Below are 13347 nucleotides of genomic sequence, written 5' to 3'. Positions count from 1 at the left end.
TTCACTTGGTGTATCCCAAAATATGCACAAATTAACAAATTTGTGAAAACTCGGACTCAATTAGTCATGGAAGTTGCAAGCAAATAATGAAAGAAAAAACACCATTTTTGCCTAAATTTGTGTGCTTCCAGATGCCTAAAAAGGCTTCATCCTTGAAGTCTTTTAATATTTGAGTGAGAAATTACCTCTTTCTCAAAAACTACGGTACTTCAGAGGGAGCCGTTACTCACAATGTTTTATACTAACAACAGCTCTTTATTGCTCAATACCAAGTAAGTTTTTATGCTAACAGTTATTTTGAGTAATTACCAATAGTGTCCAGTGCCTTTAAGTACATTAGAATAAGAAATGTGCACGGTGGGAGTATAATCAGGTCAGGTTCTCGCAGTAGCACCATGTGCAAATTTCTTTGGAGTATCGGTGGTTCTGAGAAGGACAGGGCCCAATTTCATGGCTCCGCTTAGTGCCGAATTCTGTGCTTACGATCACGATTTACGATCCTTGTAAGCGTAGAATGCCTAGTAACGTGGAGTACGCATGCGCAAATTCACCGCTAACCTGTGAAATAAGCTTGCCGATTCCGTGGTACGGTAAGCATAGCCATGAAATTAGGCCCTGGTGGTTCACAACTCAACGTTTTCAAGAGTTGGTGGTGGTTGGCATTTAGCACTAAATTTGTTCAACTATTAGTTGATGTCATTCTTAACATCCATTGTACTTAACAGAAAAATGTCTATCATCAACTAAACCAGAGAAATTGTTCTCACCTCCACTTCAGCTGGGGTGGCCTCATTCTTAAAATGCATCTTCTGAAAGTTATTAGCCATCTTGCAGAACTGGGTGAGATTTACGGAGCGTCCTTTGCCAAGTACACTCCCACAACTGTCCTCCTCAAGACAGTCTTTAGCTGCTCTCTTCCCTATAAAAAAAGAAAGACAATCTATACCTTAATTTATACCACCCCTTACAAATATTCTGCCATTTCATTGGGTTAGAGAGCGTCACATGATATGTCTTAGCTTTACTAGAAACGGCTGCCATGTGATAGTGCATCGTTTGCCGTGTGATAGTCCGACGAATATAACACGGCGTACAGTACCCAGACTTCTTTTTACCCATCTCAAGCCCAATCAGTCGTACATTACGTGTTCGAGGCTGATAAATAGTCCGTTGGGGTGTTATGAAACAAATATTGACGGCTTTTACTCCCTGTTAAAACTCAGACTCCCTCGGTGATCCAAGGACCGTTCCATTTTCCCTTGGCCTCCAGGGATCACCTTGGGAGTCGTAGTTTTAACCATAGCCCTCGAAGCAGTCAATATTTGTATGCTGTTAAACAGGGATTGGTTTTTACCGATGTGTGTTAGCACTGTATACTCAGTACTTTCCCCAAGTCCTGTGAAAAAATATCACAGGCATGTGACTCGGGTAGGATTCAAACCCACGACCCTTGCAATTCTAGAGCAGTGTCTTACCAACTAGACTACCGAGGTTGCCCGGTAGCTAGAGGCAGTTCGAATCCTATGTTTTGGCAGCGGGTACTGCAACGATATAAAACAGGGATAAGATATGCTGTTGAAAAAACCCTCTGTACTTTGCGTGCAAACGTGAAAGCTTGAGAGTGCAAAGCGTGAAAGCTTGCACGTGCAAAAACAGCTTAAAGCCTTCTAACATACATGTACATTTCTCTATGGTTTTGAAAACCCTATTCTGCAATCTGGAGGTGTTTCATATCAAGTTCATAAGAACAATAGATAAGACCATATATGGTCTTATCTATTGTTCTTATGAACTTGATCTCAGTTATATAATAAACAAAAATTTGAACAATTTAAAATTAAAACATTATTTGTTTTGGGGGGTGGGAGTTTTAAAAACTGATTTCCGGTTAAAAAGGAGCAAATCACATCCCTGGTTATAAGTACGATTGTGTCAAAATACATTCCAAGTAACAGGAAGTTCAGAACTCAGCAGCCGGATTGATCACTGACAATTCAAAACCTGTGACCATATTTCATAGAGTATTTGTGCACAGGTTAAATGGATATTTTTGTTGTGGCTGCTGAAGTCCAAAAAAGGTCACGTAGCATCAATGCATTACGAGGGGCTCCTTCTTACCTGATTGTCGTTTTCGTTCCATCTCAACTTCAGCACACAATTTCTCTTTCTCCTCCTATGGGGAAAATATAAACAGTTAAGAGTTTTTCTACAATTTGTTAAACTTAATTTGACAGTTACAAACTGTAGCTTCCAAAATAAATTTTAAATCCACAAAAGATGCATAAAACTATAAAGTACATGTATTAGCCAAAAGAGAGTTTTCACAAGTTTTAAGTTCCATCTCAGTTTTAAAAATTGAGTTTTTTTCACGTGAAAAGATCATCTCTAAGCTACAAAGCCGTCGGCCGCCATCTTGCATTTTTCAGAGATCCTGCACGGCATCGGCATTATAGGGCGCTTTCCTGCGTTTGCAATAGTATTGGCTCAAGGCGTCAATGATCGGCACTGCATGTGTGGTACATACTACACTTTTTGTCAATTGAAAGCTGACGTCTTGGATCAAGACTAGTCTAGTCCATTGAAGGCGAGTTAATGGCACAAGGGAGTAGACGGTTAGTTGACAGCAAATAGCAGAACCAGTGCATGCGTTAATATTCGGTTGCGGCCACATTAAATATAGCGCAAATCTAGACTTGTCAAACCATTTACGAACTTTAAAACATGGATTTTATCACCGTGCCCCTCATTTATTGCGACAATGGACCATTGTTTGACTCCAAGATACAACTAGACTTGTTTTCAGTTGTTCACCAGTAATTTTAGTACTTTTAAAAAATAAAATTGGGAAGCTTGAGAAATCGGGCAGTCCCGATTTTTAGGGTCTTCAAAACTCAGAAACCGGGACTGTCCCAGAAAACCAGGACAGTTGGCAGGTATGCTGAACTAACTTAGTTTTCGAGAAAGAAGTAATTTTCCACGATTTCAATTTCAAGACCTCAGATTAAGAATTTGAGGTCTCAAAATCAAGCATCGGAATGCACACAACTTCGTGTGACAAAGGTGTTTTTTCTTTCATTATTATCTTGCAACTTCAACGACCAATTGAGCTCAAATTTTCACAGGTTTGTTATTTTATGCAAATGTTGAAATACACCAGGTGGAAACACTGGTCTTTGACAACTACCAATAGTGTCCAGTGTCTTTAATCTTTATGTAAGGACAGAGGGGAACAATGATAAGACATTGATGAGGAGATGAGTAGAGGTCACATACCTTGGTGAGAGTGTCGTACGATAAGAGATACTTGCAATAAATACCATCCAGCTTCACAATACGTCCCTGGATCTAGAAGAGAAAGAGTTGAACAATCACTTAGTCAAAATATTGTCTGTAAAGAAGGTTTTTATCTTTTTTTCGGGGTCCCTAACGACAAGGCAAAATAAATTTTTGAAAGGCAAATCTTTGGGCACTTCAGGTCGACATCAAATTAACGACCTAGAAATTCTTTGAGAATTCTCAACGGCTGGGAAGCTCAACCTGTTCCAGGTGGCAGCCGAACTTCTCTAAACAGAAACACTTTCACCAAAAGGAACAAAATATTTGGGCATTCCAGGTTTCTAGGTATGTTTTAATCCTCTATATAGCCAATAAAACTAACATGTAAAAAATATAGTGATAGCGTTTTTGAAATATTGGGGAAAATCCGGAGCGCTACAGTCCACTGGAGCGATATACATGCAGTCCACTCATAAAGAAGAATTTGAAGTTGTAATATAAAATCTGAAAAATATTTTTGACAATAACGTTTCTCAAATTTCATAACCACAAAACTTCTAAGTGAAATGACTCTAAAAGTGCTGTAATACTATTGAAAGCTGTTATTTTGAAGAGTGTTTGCAAAACGTACACTTTCCCTTTAAGTAAACAAGTGCCATGACCAGGACCTGAACTTACACTGTGGTAACAATAGAATTTGAGTCCAGTGCACTCAACCATTTGCCCCCCCCCCCCCAAACAACAGCGTAAGCAGCAACAACAACAGCAGCAGCAACAACAACAACACATACATTAACAACAACAACAACAACAAAAACAAAATCAACAGACAACAACAACAATAACAAATATCTACTCTTACCATCTTTGGAATCTTTAGCACATCAGCCACCTTGTTCCAGCGTTTCTTGTTCGTTATCGTCTTCAGGCCTCCTTGTTGGGTAACAATTTTGGAGAAGCGGACCAGATCCAATTCACACCCACCAACCTTTCAAATAACAATTCATATCCATTAATAGCCATTGCTGAACAGGTACTCATTTATACCCCTGGAAGAGAAGCAATGAGAGTAAAGGCCAGTTCATATGGAAATCTTTCGCACAATCCTAAGACTGAGGTCTTTTTATGATCCCGCGTCATTGTTTTTGTCATCTGTTCAGCTTTTAACTGCTAGGGTTACTCTTTTTTAGCTGGTTTATTCCATAGTGGGGTTTCAATGTATAAGAGGGTTCCCCCAACACCCTGTGCATTTTGTAGTGTCTTCTTGTGGTTTATCTAATATTTGGTGGTGCAATTTTTGTGTATTTTGTCTCTGCAGTTTTTATCAATATTGTTATCTTGTAATGCCACATTATTCAGCTTTGCGCTGCCAGTTGGTTTTTTAATAAAAATGAATGAATGAAATGAAAAAGATTTCCATCGGGCGACCGACTATAACTCAGCCTTAAAGCATCTTGCTCAATGACACAAGGGTCACAGAGGGAATTGAACCTACACCCTGATGACTTAAACACCAGAACTTATGACATCCTATTTAGATCCAAACGCCATAAAGAGTTACTCTCCTCAGTATTATCCTGAAGCAGGGCAAAGCTTATGGCCGATTCCATGGTCAGTCGCATTACACTTTTCTGTGTCATTTCTTGATCTTGGTGCTAGTAGTTCTATGTGAAATATTATTTCCACTAAGTTTATAGACTGATTTGTTCTTGACACCCAAGGCTTTGAAGTGATGATATTAAAAATGTTGTGGGCTTTGTACTATGGATGTTATAGCTTTGTAAAAAATGGTCAGTAGCATTACACAAAAAGGGCATGGTAAAAAATACACTTGTCTTAATTCAAAAGTTTCCTCAAACTAAAACACTTGCACAAGTTTTACTACATTTAACAAAATAGTCAGCAACTTGAACTTTTAGATTTACATGGCAAAACCATAGTCAGTCACATTACGGTCAGTCACATTACAGTTTGTCCGGTCACTTAAGCCAAGCCCATTGGAGCCCAAACTGAGTTCTTGTTCGGCAAAATTGGGTTCATTCCTTACAAACAAATAAAATAAATTATTTTCACTTGTTTAACTACAATAATAACGCCTTTTCTCTTAAAAATCATAGAAACAAGGCTGAAATGTGTGTTTTTAGAGAAGCAAATTTACAGTTTTCAGAAATATTATTATTCCCCATTTAACTGACCAACTTTATTGTCAGAGTTGTGCACTTAACATACAATGTTAAATATCTTGCCGAGTAAGTAATTGAACAAAAATAAAATTGCAGATTTAAAGTGACTTTATACATACATGTTTAACATATTATTCTCCCTGAAAAATAAAAGTTTGGGTTATTGTTTAAAAGTGGTCTGTGAATTTAAAATGGCCTTGGGGTTATTACAGGTTCCTCAATGCAACAAACAATTGTTTTGCATCAAAAAAGTGTATTAAACAAACAAAAAAACCTTCTTGACCCCCCTTCCCCTCGACTTTACCTACCCTTGCATCACTACCCTGATTTGTAAAGCAGCATTTTGTATTAATTATGCTTCTTCTTTCTGAAGGAAAATGGTGGCAAGAGGACATCAGCTTTTTGCTTTTGTTTGCTCTTTTGGGAGATTTATCTGTGCTCTTCTTGAATTCCTTGTATTTTAACATAACATTCTGCTTTTTCAGCCTAGGCAGAGGTACAAACATGTACATGTTCACAACTTGTTGAGAGTAAATTAGTTCCATTACTTCACTTTTCTACTCAAAATTCTCAGAAATGTTGCTTTTCTCATTTTATTTCATGTGAACATTAAAACTCTGTACGAATGATGAACCTAGAAGTTACAGATTGGAGTGGCACATGTACAACACATGCTATAGTTGCGTCCTCCTCTTGAAAAAAGTTTTGGTCAGTCGCATTACATTGCATGGTCAGTCGCATTACCAGTTAGTCGCATTACACTTTTTGATGACTCGTTATTAAAATACACCAACAAGAGTGTTGATTTCTTTACTCATTTCAGACTTGGTAATAAGGGTAGAAGCACATTTTGAATTTCCATGAAGATAGTCATTGGAGTTTTCGTGCCATAGAAATAACTTCATCTCTCGGTCAGTCGCATTACACCCTGTTGAAGCTCCCACAAGTACACTCACACGTTGCTTAAATGAGAAACACGAATTAAAATTCATTCTGGATTTTAAATAGTTGTACCTGCTGCTAATCACAACTTTTAATGTTTTGCTGGAAGAACCTTTGTGGGGAAAAATATTCATGTGCTCACTTTTTAGGGTCCGTTCACAGCTTGTGCAAACATAAGCTGAATTTGTACAAAATGGTACAGAGTGTGCCAAAAAAAGTTAATGTCTGTTTCCTTTCATATGTTAGCTATAACTTTTAAGTGGAAAGAAAGTTGCGACACAAATTTTATTTTTTGGTGTCATGTCCATGTTTACTTGGAATTGCCCTTATGCACTGCTTTAAGACAGAGTACACCTTTTGTTTGTGGAACCATTCAAGTGTTTTAATCCTATGTAAATGTAGATGTACACAATTAAACTAACATCTCAAAAAAACTCATTTCAAAAGATGGTCGCATTTGTGAGATATCGGCGAAAGTCCATAGCGAATAATGTACATGCACGGAGAATAATCTCATAATAGAATACACAATCTGGAATGAGAAGCTTCACTGCAGTAAAGCTTCTAATAAACACTGATACCTTCTTCCATAACCAAATTACTTCAACGTGTAATGTTTCTCAAAATGTTTTATACTATCGAAAGTTGCTGTAGGCTTCTAACCAATGTTTTTATTGCCATTCATTGTAAATGTGCGATCACCAACCGTATATCTTCCCTTTAAGTGTCACTCAACATTTCCACACATATCAAGATTAAGTTACTTTACAATCATAGCAAGGGGAAAAATTACCCCACTACAAAGTGGTTACCAGTGATGGAAACCACCTGATGTTATATTCCTCGGAGTGACAGATGGAACGTGCACCAGTGAATTGATAGTGGGACGTCCCCTGGGCCCTAATAGATGTCAAGCATACACACATTACAACTTGTCTGATACAAGCTGTCGTATGTGTACAGTGCAAAAATACACATGTCTTTATGTGGCACTAAACTGTCATTATGGCTACATCAAAAAAAGCTTTTTGTATACAGGGTACGGGTCAGAAATGTCTATCAAACGGTTGACTGAATTGTGTGTTGCCAGCCCTCTTACTTTTAACAGGCACCCTGGCTTTATGATTTGAGGATTTTTTTCTGTAGGTGAAGTTTTGGGATTTCCGTCACTGGTCGGCCTCTGACTTTTCTGAAGAAAAAGTACACCCTGTTTCCCTGCAGTGAGGGAGCTGCTAAGCTCAAAGCTTGCTTAGCATGAAATTTCTTCCTTGATAAAAACAGGATTACCAACCAAATTTCCACATGATTTTCAGGATAAGCCAACAACAGCTGAATACCAGTACATACAATATGCAACAAATGGAAATTTATTTGGTAAAATCCTGTTTTTATAGATGAAGAAATCCATGCTACGCAAATTTTTGTGCTTAGCAGTTCTATGAAATTGGGCCCTGTTTGGTTGCAAGGTCCGTGTGGTTGCCAGAACATGCTGACAAGCTTTTTCCATATAGGTTAAGAGGGTTTGGTTTGCATTTTGTTCAATGAAATGTGCTGTTTACATATTTTGTGTTTAGAAATTGGGATACTACAGTGTGTGTTATTCATACTACACTGGAAAATTTAATATCCAAACCTGACCTTTTGACACCTTTATGTGAAAGGAAGTAGGTCACACCTTGAGGTAGTCTGCAGCCACTGTGAGTGATTTTGGTACAAGTCACTTGTGGCCCATTCGGTCTCTCAAGAGTTTAGCAACACTTCTTAAGAAGAATCTCACTGCTTTATAGTGAAGCCAGGGCCCATTTTCATAGAGCTGCTTAAGCGCAAACATTGCTTAACATTTTTCTGCTAGGCGCATCTACACGAGCAGGACACCAGTTACAATTTGTACTTGAAATTCTTTTTGCACTGCTGGAGAACAACCAAGGGGGAATATTTTTATTGGAGCAAGCACCATGAGCACTTTTGTGGATACCGGCGCTATAGAAGACGTCATTATTATTATTATTATTTTAGCTGGTAACCTTATTCTTGTAAGCAAAATTTTGTTGTAACTTGTTATGCTTCAGCAGCTCTGTATGAAATTCAGCCCAGGACTCTAGAAATGATACACTGTTGTAAAACGGACTGAGTGTTCCCCTCCCTGCTGCGTATGACCCTTACCTGTGGTGGATACGTCATGTTGTTATCCTGGCCAGCTAGATGCTTCTTGATACATGCAAGTTGCTGGACATTGCTACCCCATCTGTGTCAAGAACCAATGAATAGAAATATCAACACGTCCATGTTTTACTTGAGGCTACAAATCTCAATACACACAATTTTCTATTGAGCTATTCAAGAAGTGTTTCCTGACCTAACATATTTTTAGTACTTCAAAAGTACACTTTTTTTTAGCATCGCAACGGTGATTATGTTTTGAATTACTTTAACCTGGGATTGTAAAAAGCCATGGGATATGGTAGACATAATACTATAGCACAACTAGGATTGGGTAAGATTGTCTGTACATGCACATGTAAGACATCCAACCCGAACAGTCCACTCCTAAAGTGTCCACTTTTTAATGTCTCAACCAAAGGTCAAAGGACTTAAAGTCTTCTCATTTTATCAGATAGGGTCATAAGGATATTTTAGAGTTCAAGTCTTTGCTGATTTGAATGGGTCAAAATTAAGATGGCTTTTAACCACCAATACCAACAACAACCCTTCTTTCCATCTGATGTTCAGAGTGTAGAGAAATCCACAATTGTACAAAGTAATACTACAACTACATGTAAGTAGTATTTATAGCGCTTAATCACACCTGTTACATGTAGGTGTCTCAAAGCACTCAGTCGTTTTTTTCCTGCATGCGGTATGCGGAGCTACATTTTGAAGTCTAAAACCTATTCCTTAAACATAGCACCAATGGTTTGCTGTGGCAAAATATGGAGCCAACTTGACCAGAAACATCTGGGCCAATCCCCCCCCCCCTTTTTTTATGATAAGTGCACTGAGTTAGTTTAACAAACATTACACAACACACAGAGTGTACAGCTTTAGGTCCCATCCAAAGGAGGAAGCAAAAGTGGTTAAGCGTCTAGCTAAAGGACACAAGTGTCATGACCAGGACTCAAACCCACACTCTGCTGATCAGAAACACCAGTGCTTGAGTCTGGTGCTCTTATCCACTTGGTACATGGACAATCACATTTGACAACATACCTGTGATGAAGGCGATGTATTCGTTGAATCTGTGGCAACAACCTCATGTCATCTTTTAATTTGCATTCCGGCTGAGAGGAGAGAGCAGAAGACAAAAAGGAAGAAAAGGGTAACATCATTGAAAGGAGAAAGCAGAAGACAAAAACGAAGAAAAGGGTAACATCATTGAAAGGAGAGAGCAGTAGACAAAAGGAAGAAAAGGGTAACATCATTGAAAGGAGAGAGCAGTAGACAAAAAGGAAGAAAGGGTAACATCATTGAAAGGAGAGAGCAGAAGACAAAAGGAAGAAAAGGGTAACATCATTGAAAGGAGAGAGCAGAAGACAAAAAGAAAGAAAAGGGTAACATCATTGAAAGGAGAGAGCAGAAGACAAAAAGGAAGAAAAGGGTAACATCATTGAAAGGAGAGAGCAGAAGACAAAAAGAAAGAAAGGGTAACATCATTGAAAGGAGAGAGCAGATGACAAAAAGGAAGAAAAGGTAACATCATTGAAAGGAGAGAGCAGAAGACAAAAAAAAAAAAAGGGATTCAACTAATAAAAAGTCAAAGTTTGCAACTTAAGTCAAGTCACAAGTCAAATCCAAAATAAACCCACTTCAAAGATAACATGACAAACTTAAACACAATCAAAAACCTGTTATTTTTGGCAGATGTAAAGAGCCCCCAAAACCATGAGGAATTGGCGGCACAGGTGTCGTCAGTCACTGAAGACACGATTTTGCCACATTTATTTTAAACAATATTTGCATGGTCGTAAAATCAAGTGCAATGCTCAACTCTCAAGTCATTTTCCCTCAAGTCAAGTCAAGTTAAGTCACAAGTCAATGCTACACATTGTGCTTTCAGATGCTTGATTTCGAAACCTCAAAATTCTAAATCTGCGGTCTCAAAATCAAATTTGTGGAAAATTACTTCTTTCTCGAAAATCGACATTTCTTCAGAGGGAGCCATTTCTCAAAATGTTTTATACTATCAACAGCTCTCCATTGCCTGTTACCAAGTCAGGTTTTATGCTAATAAATTATTTTGAGTCTGTACTAATAGTGTCCACTGCCATTAGAGTAGTAATTTCTAAAAACAATAAAATAAATTGTTTATCAAGTTCTAGGTTTTACTTGCTGCGGTCCATTTTTAGAGGCCACTCATTGAGCTTACTCAGGTACATGTACAACTCCAGTAGAATGTCCACACACACACAAAACCAAAATACTACAAAGCCCCAAACTTGCAGCCTACTCGTAGATCAGACCTCCCACCTGCCACTATGAGAAAGCACCCCTCCTTTGAAACGCAAACAATGAAATCAATGTCACCAACTACATCGTCAATAGTCAATCATTGTACAGACCACGCACTTGCCCTCCCTAGGGGGGTTGAACCACAGGGAGAGACTCTGCTTCACAGGTCCCCCTTTCAGTGATGTGATTGGCTTTGAAGAAAAAAAACGTGAACGCGAAAGCTTGCGAGTGTGTACATTACATGCAGCCTGCTTGCATACATTGATTTTGGTTTAAATAGCACTACTTTTTATTATGGCCGAATTATGCATGTTTTGCATCTCATAGTTTATCAGTTTGAGCTTAATTTAAAAACAAATAAATCAGGTGTTTTGGAGTGTTTTTTTGTTGTTGTTGTTGTTGTTTTTTTTTTTTTTTTTTGGGGGGGGGGAACTGAGTTCCACTTCCACACAGAGAAAGCAGATCCTTACCTTTTTTGTACATGGTGTTCAGCAAGCCAGGCAACTTTGAAGAGTGTAAACTGTATAGGCCCTCAAGAGTACGTGAAACACTATTTCAGAAATTTAATTTGCAAACTACCTGATTTTGTCTCTTATTTATTTTGTGAGTTTTTTTTCTTCGCTTTTTAAAGGCACTTGACACTATTGGTAATTACTCAAAAAAATTGTTAGCATTTACGGACTCACTTGCGAACAAGCAATAACTGAGTTGTTGATAGTATAAAACATTGTGAGAATCGACTGACTTTAAATTAACAGAGGTTTTGAGAAAGAGGTAATTTCTCACTCAAATATTAAAAAACTTCAGGCAAGCCTTTTTTAGACATCTGAAAAGATGTCTTTTCTTCCATTTATCTCTTGAAACTTTGGGATACATGAAGTGAGAATACTGGTCTTTGAAAATGACCGAAGGTGTGCTTGCTTGTTTGTTTGTTTGTTTGTTTGTTTGTTTGTTTGTTTGTTTGTTTGTTTGTTTGTTTGATTTCCTGCCCTCTTAAAACCACATTCCTGTTATAAAGTCCAAGCAACCATGTAATAATGAGAGTCCACTGAAGTAGAAATTCTATTTTATTTTGCCGTGCTGGTCTTCACGAAGGAAAACCTTGGCCTATGAGTCACATTTTCTGAAGGAATATCCTTTGGGAAGTCATATTCCAATACACAGACAGCTGGTGTTGGGAGCCATCCCAAGGGATCAGTGCTTTAAGTCCGTAAATAGCTTGGCAGCGGCACGAGCTTGCCAACTTTGTCAACCCCTCCCCTCATTCATTCATTCTTTTCTGCCCTCGGTTTTTTTTTCATGAATGAAAGGTGAGCCATAGTTTGAACTCCAGAGAGCCAACTCTCTCGCACTGCCGAAGCTGTACTTTAAAAAAGGAAAGTTGAATCAAACATTTCTGGCAATTGAGTTGTCAAGCTATAGTAGACGTTCTATGCCCAAGAAGTTGTGGTTTTGTTTACAGTTTTTAACGATTTAAAAATTCATGTATCTTACAACAAGCTTTTGTTTTAATCTTTTCTCTGTGAGAATGAAACATTTCCGGCAATTGAGTTTTCAACCTACAGTAAGCATTGTTAAAATCCTGCACTAAGACACTGGTAATTGTCAAGACCAGTATTCTCAATTGGTTTATCACAACATTTGTTTATGCATTTGGACTCAATTGGCTATCGAATTTGCAAAGGAATAATTCAATTTTTGCATTTTTTGCATTAGTTTGTGTGCTTTCAGATGCATAATAAAAGGCTTCAGGCCTGAAGTCTTTTATAAAATTAAAATAATGTTACTCTCCATTGCTCGTTACCAAGTAAGTTTTTATGCTAACAATTATTTTAAGTAATTACCAATAGTGTCCAGTGCCTTTAACTTACCAAAAGATGTTGTTTTGTTTGCAATTTTGGCAGATAACCCCAAGTATCTCGCAACAGACTACTGATTGTTTAAACTTATCTTTCATACAAAACCTAAATTCTTATCTTTCCTCTCTTCGAATTTCATAAAATAGAATAAAAGATTTTTTGAAAAGCTATTGTTTTTAAATCTTTCCACTTCTAGAATGAAACAATTCCAGTAAAATGAGTTGTCAATCTGCAGTCGGTATTCATTTCTGTACCAAAAGGTTATTGTTTTGCTTGTAGTTTTTGCAGATAATCACAGTCTCTCACTACAAACTGGTGGTTTAATTTTTCCTGTTCTAGATTGAAAAAGCTTATTAATTGCGGTGTTGAGCTGCAATTGACATTTTTCACCCCAAAAGTTGTTGTTTTTTTTTCAATTTGTTTACCATTAATCCAAGTATCTCACAACAAGCTATTGGTTTCAATCTTTCCTCTTCGAGAATTAATCATTTCTGCAATTGAGTTGTCAAGCTGTAGTCAACATTGATTTCTGTACCAATACAACAATTAATGTTTGTTTGCAATTTTTACAGATAACCCCTCACAACAAACTACTGTTTTAAAAACTAATCTTCTCCTTCTCGAATTTCACAAAAAAAACA

The 13347-nt window shown here is 37.6% G+C and overlaps 1 protein-coding gene across 1 annotated transcript in view; it reads right to left on the bottom strand.

The window, feature by feature from the left end:
* Positions 1-13347, bottom strand: part of LOC139935139 (uncharacterized) — a 77564-nt gene that overhangs the window by 17914 nt on the left and 46303 nt on the right. Inside the window, exons 7-12 of the mRNA XM_071929613.1 lie at positions 9609-9679; positions 8565-8646; positions 4139-4264; positions 3274-3345; positions 2119-2173; positions 768-919 (exon numbers count right to left, since the gene is read on the bottom strand). Of these exons, the coding sequence (XP_071785714.1) occupies positions 768-919; positions 2119-2173; positions 3274-3345; positions 4139-4264; positions 8565-8646; positions 9609-9679 (558 nt within the window). The remainder of the gene's footprint in view (positions 1-767; positions 920-2118; positions 2174-3273; positions 3346-4138; positions 4265-8564; positions 8647-9608; positions 9680-13347) is intronic.

The sequence above is a fragment of the Asterias amurensis genome, chromosome 3, assembly GCF_032118995.1.
Source record: "Asterias amurensis chromosome 3, ASM3211899v1".
Lineage (NCBI taxonomy): Eukaryota > Metazoa > Echinodermata > Asteroidea > Forcipulatida > Asteriidae > Asterias > Asterias amurensis.
The sequence above is the reverse complement of the archived record's forward strand: the minus strand, read 5'-3'. Positions and strand labels throughout refer to the sequence as shown.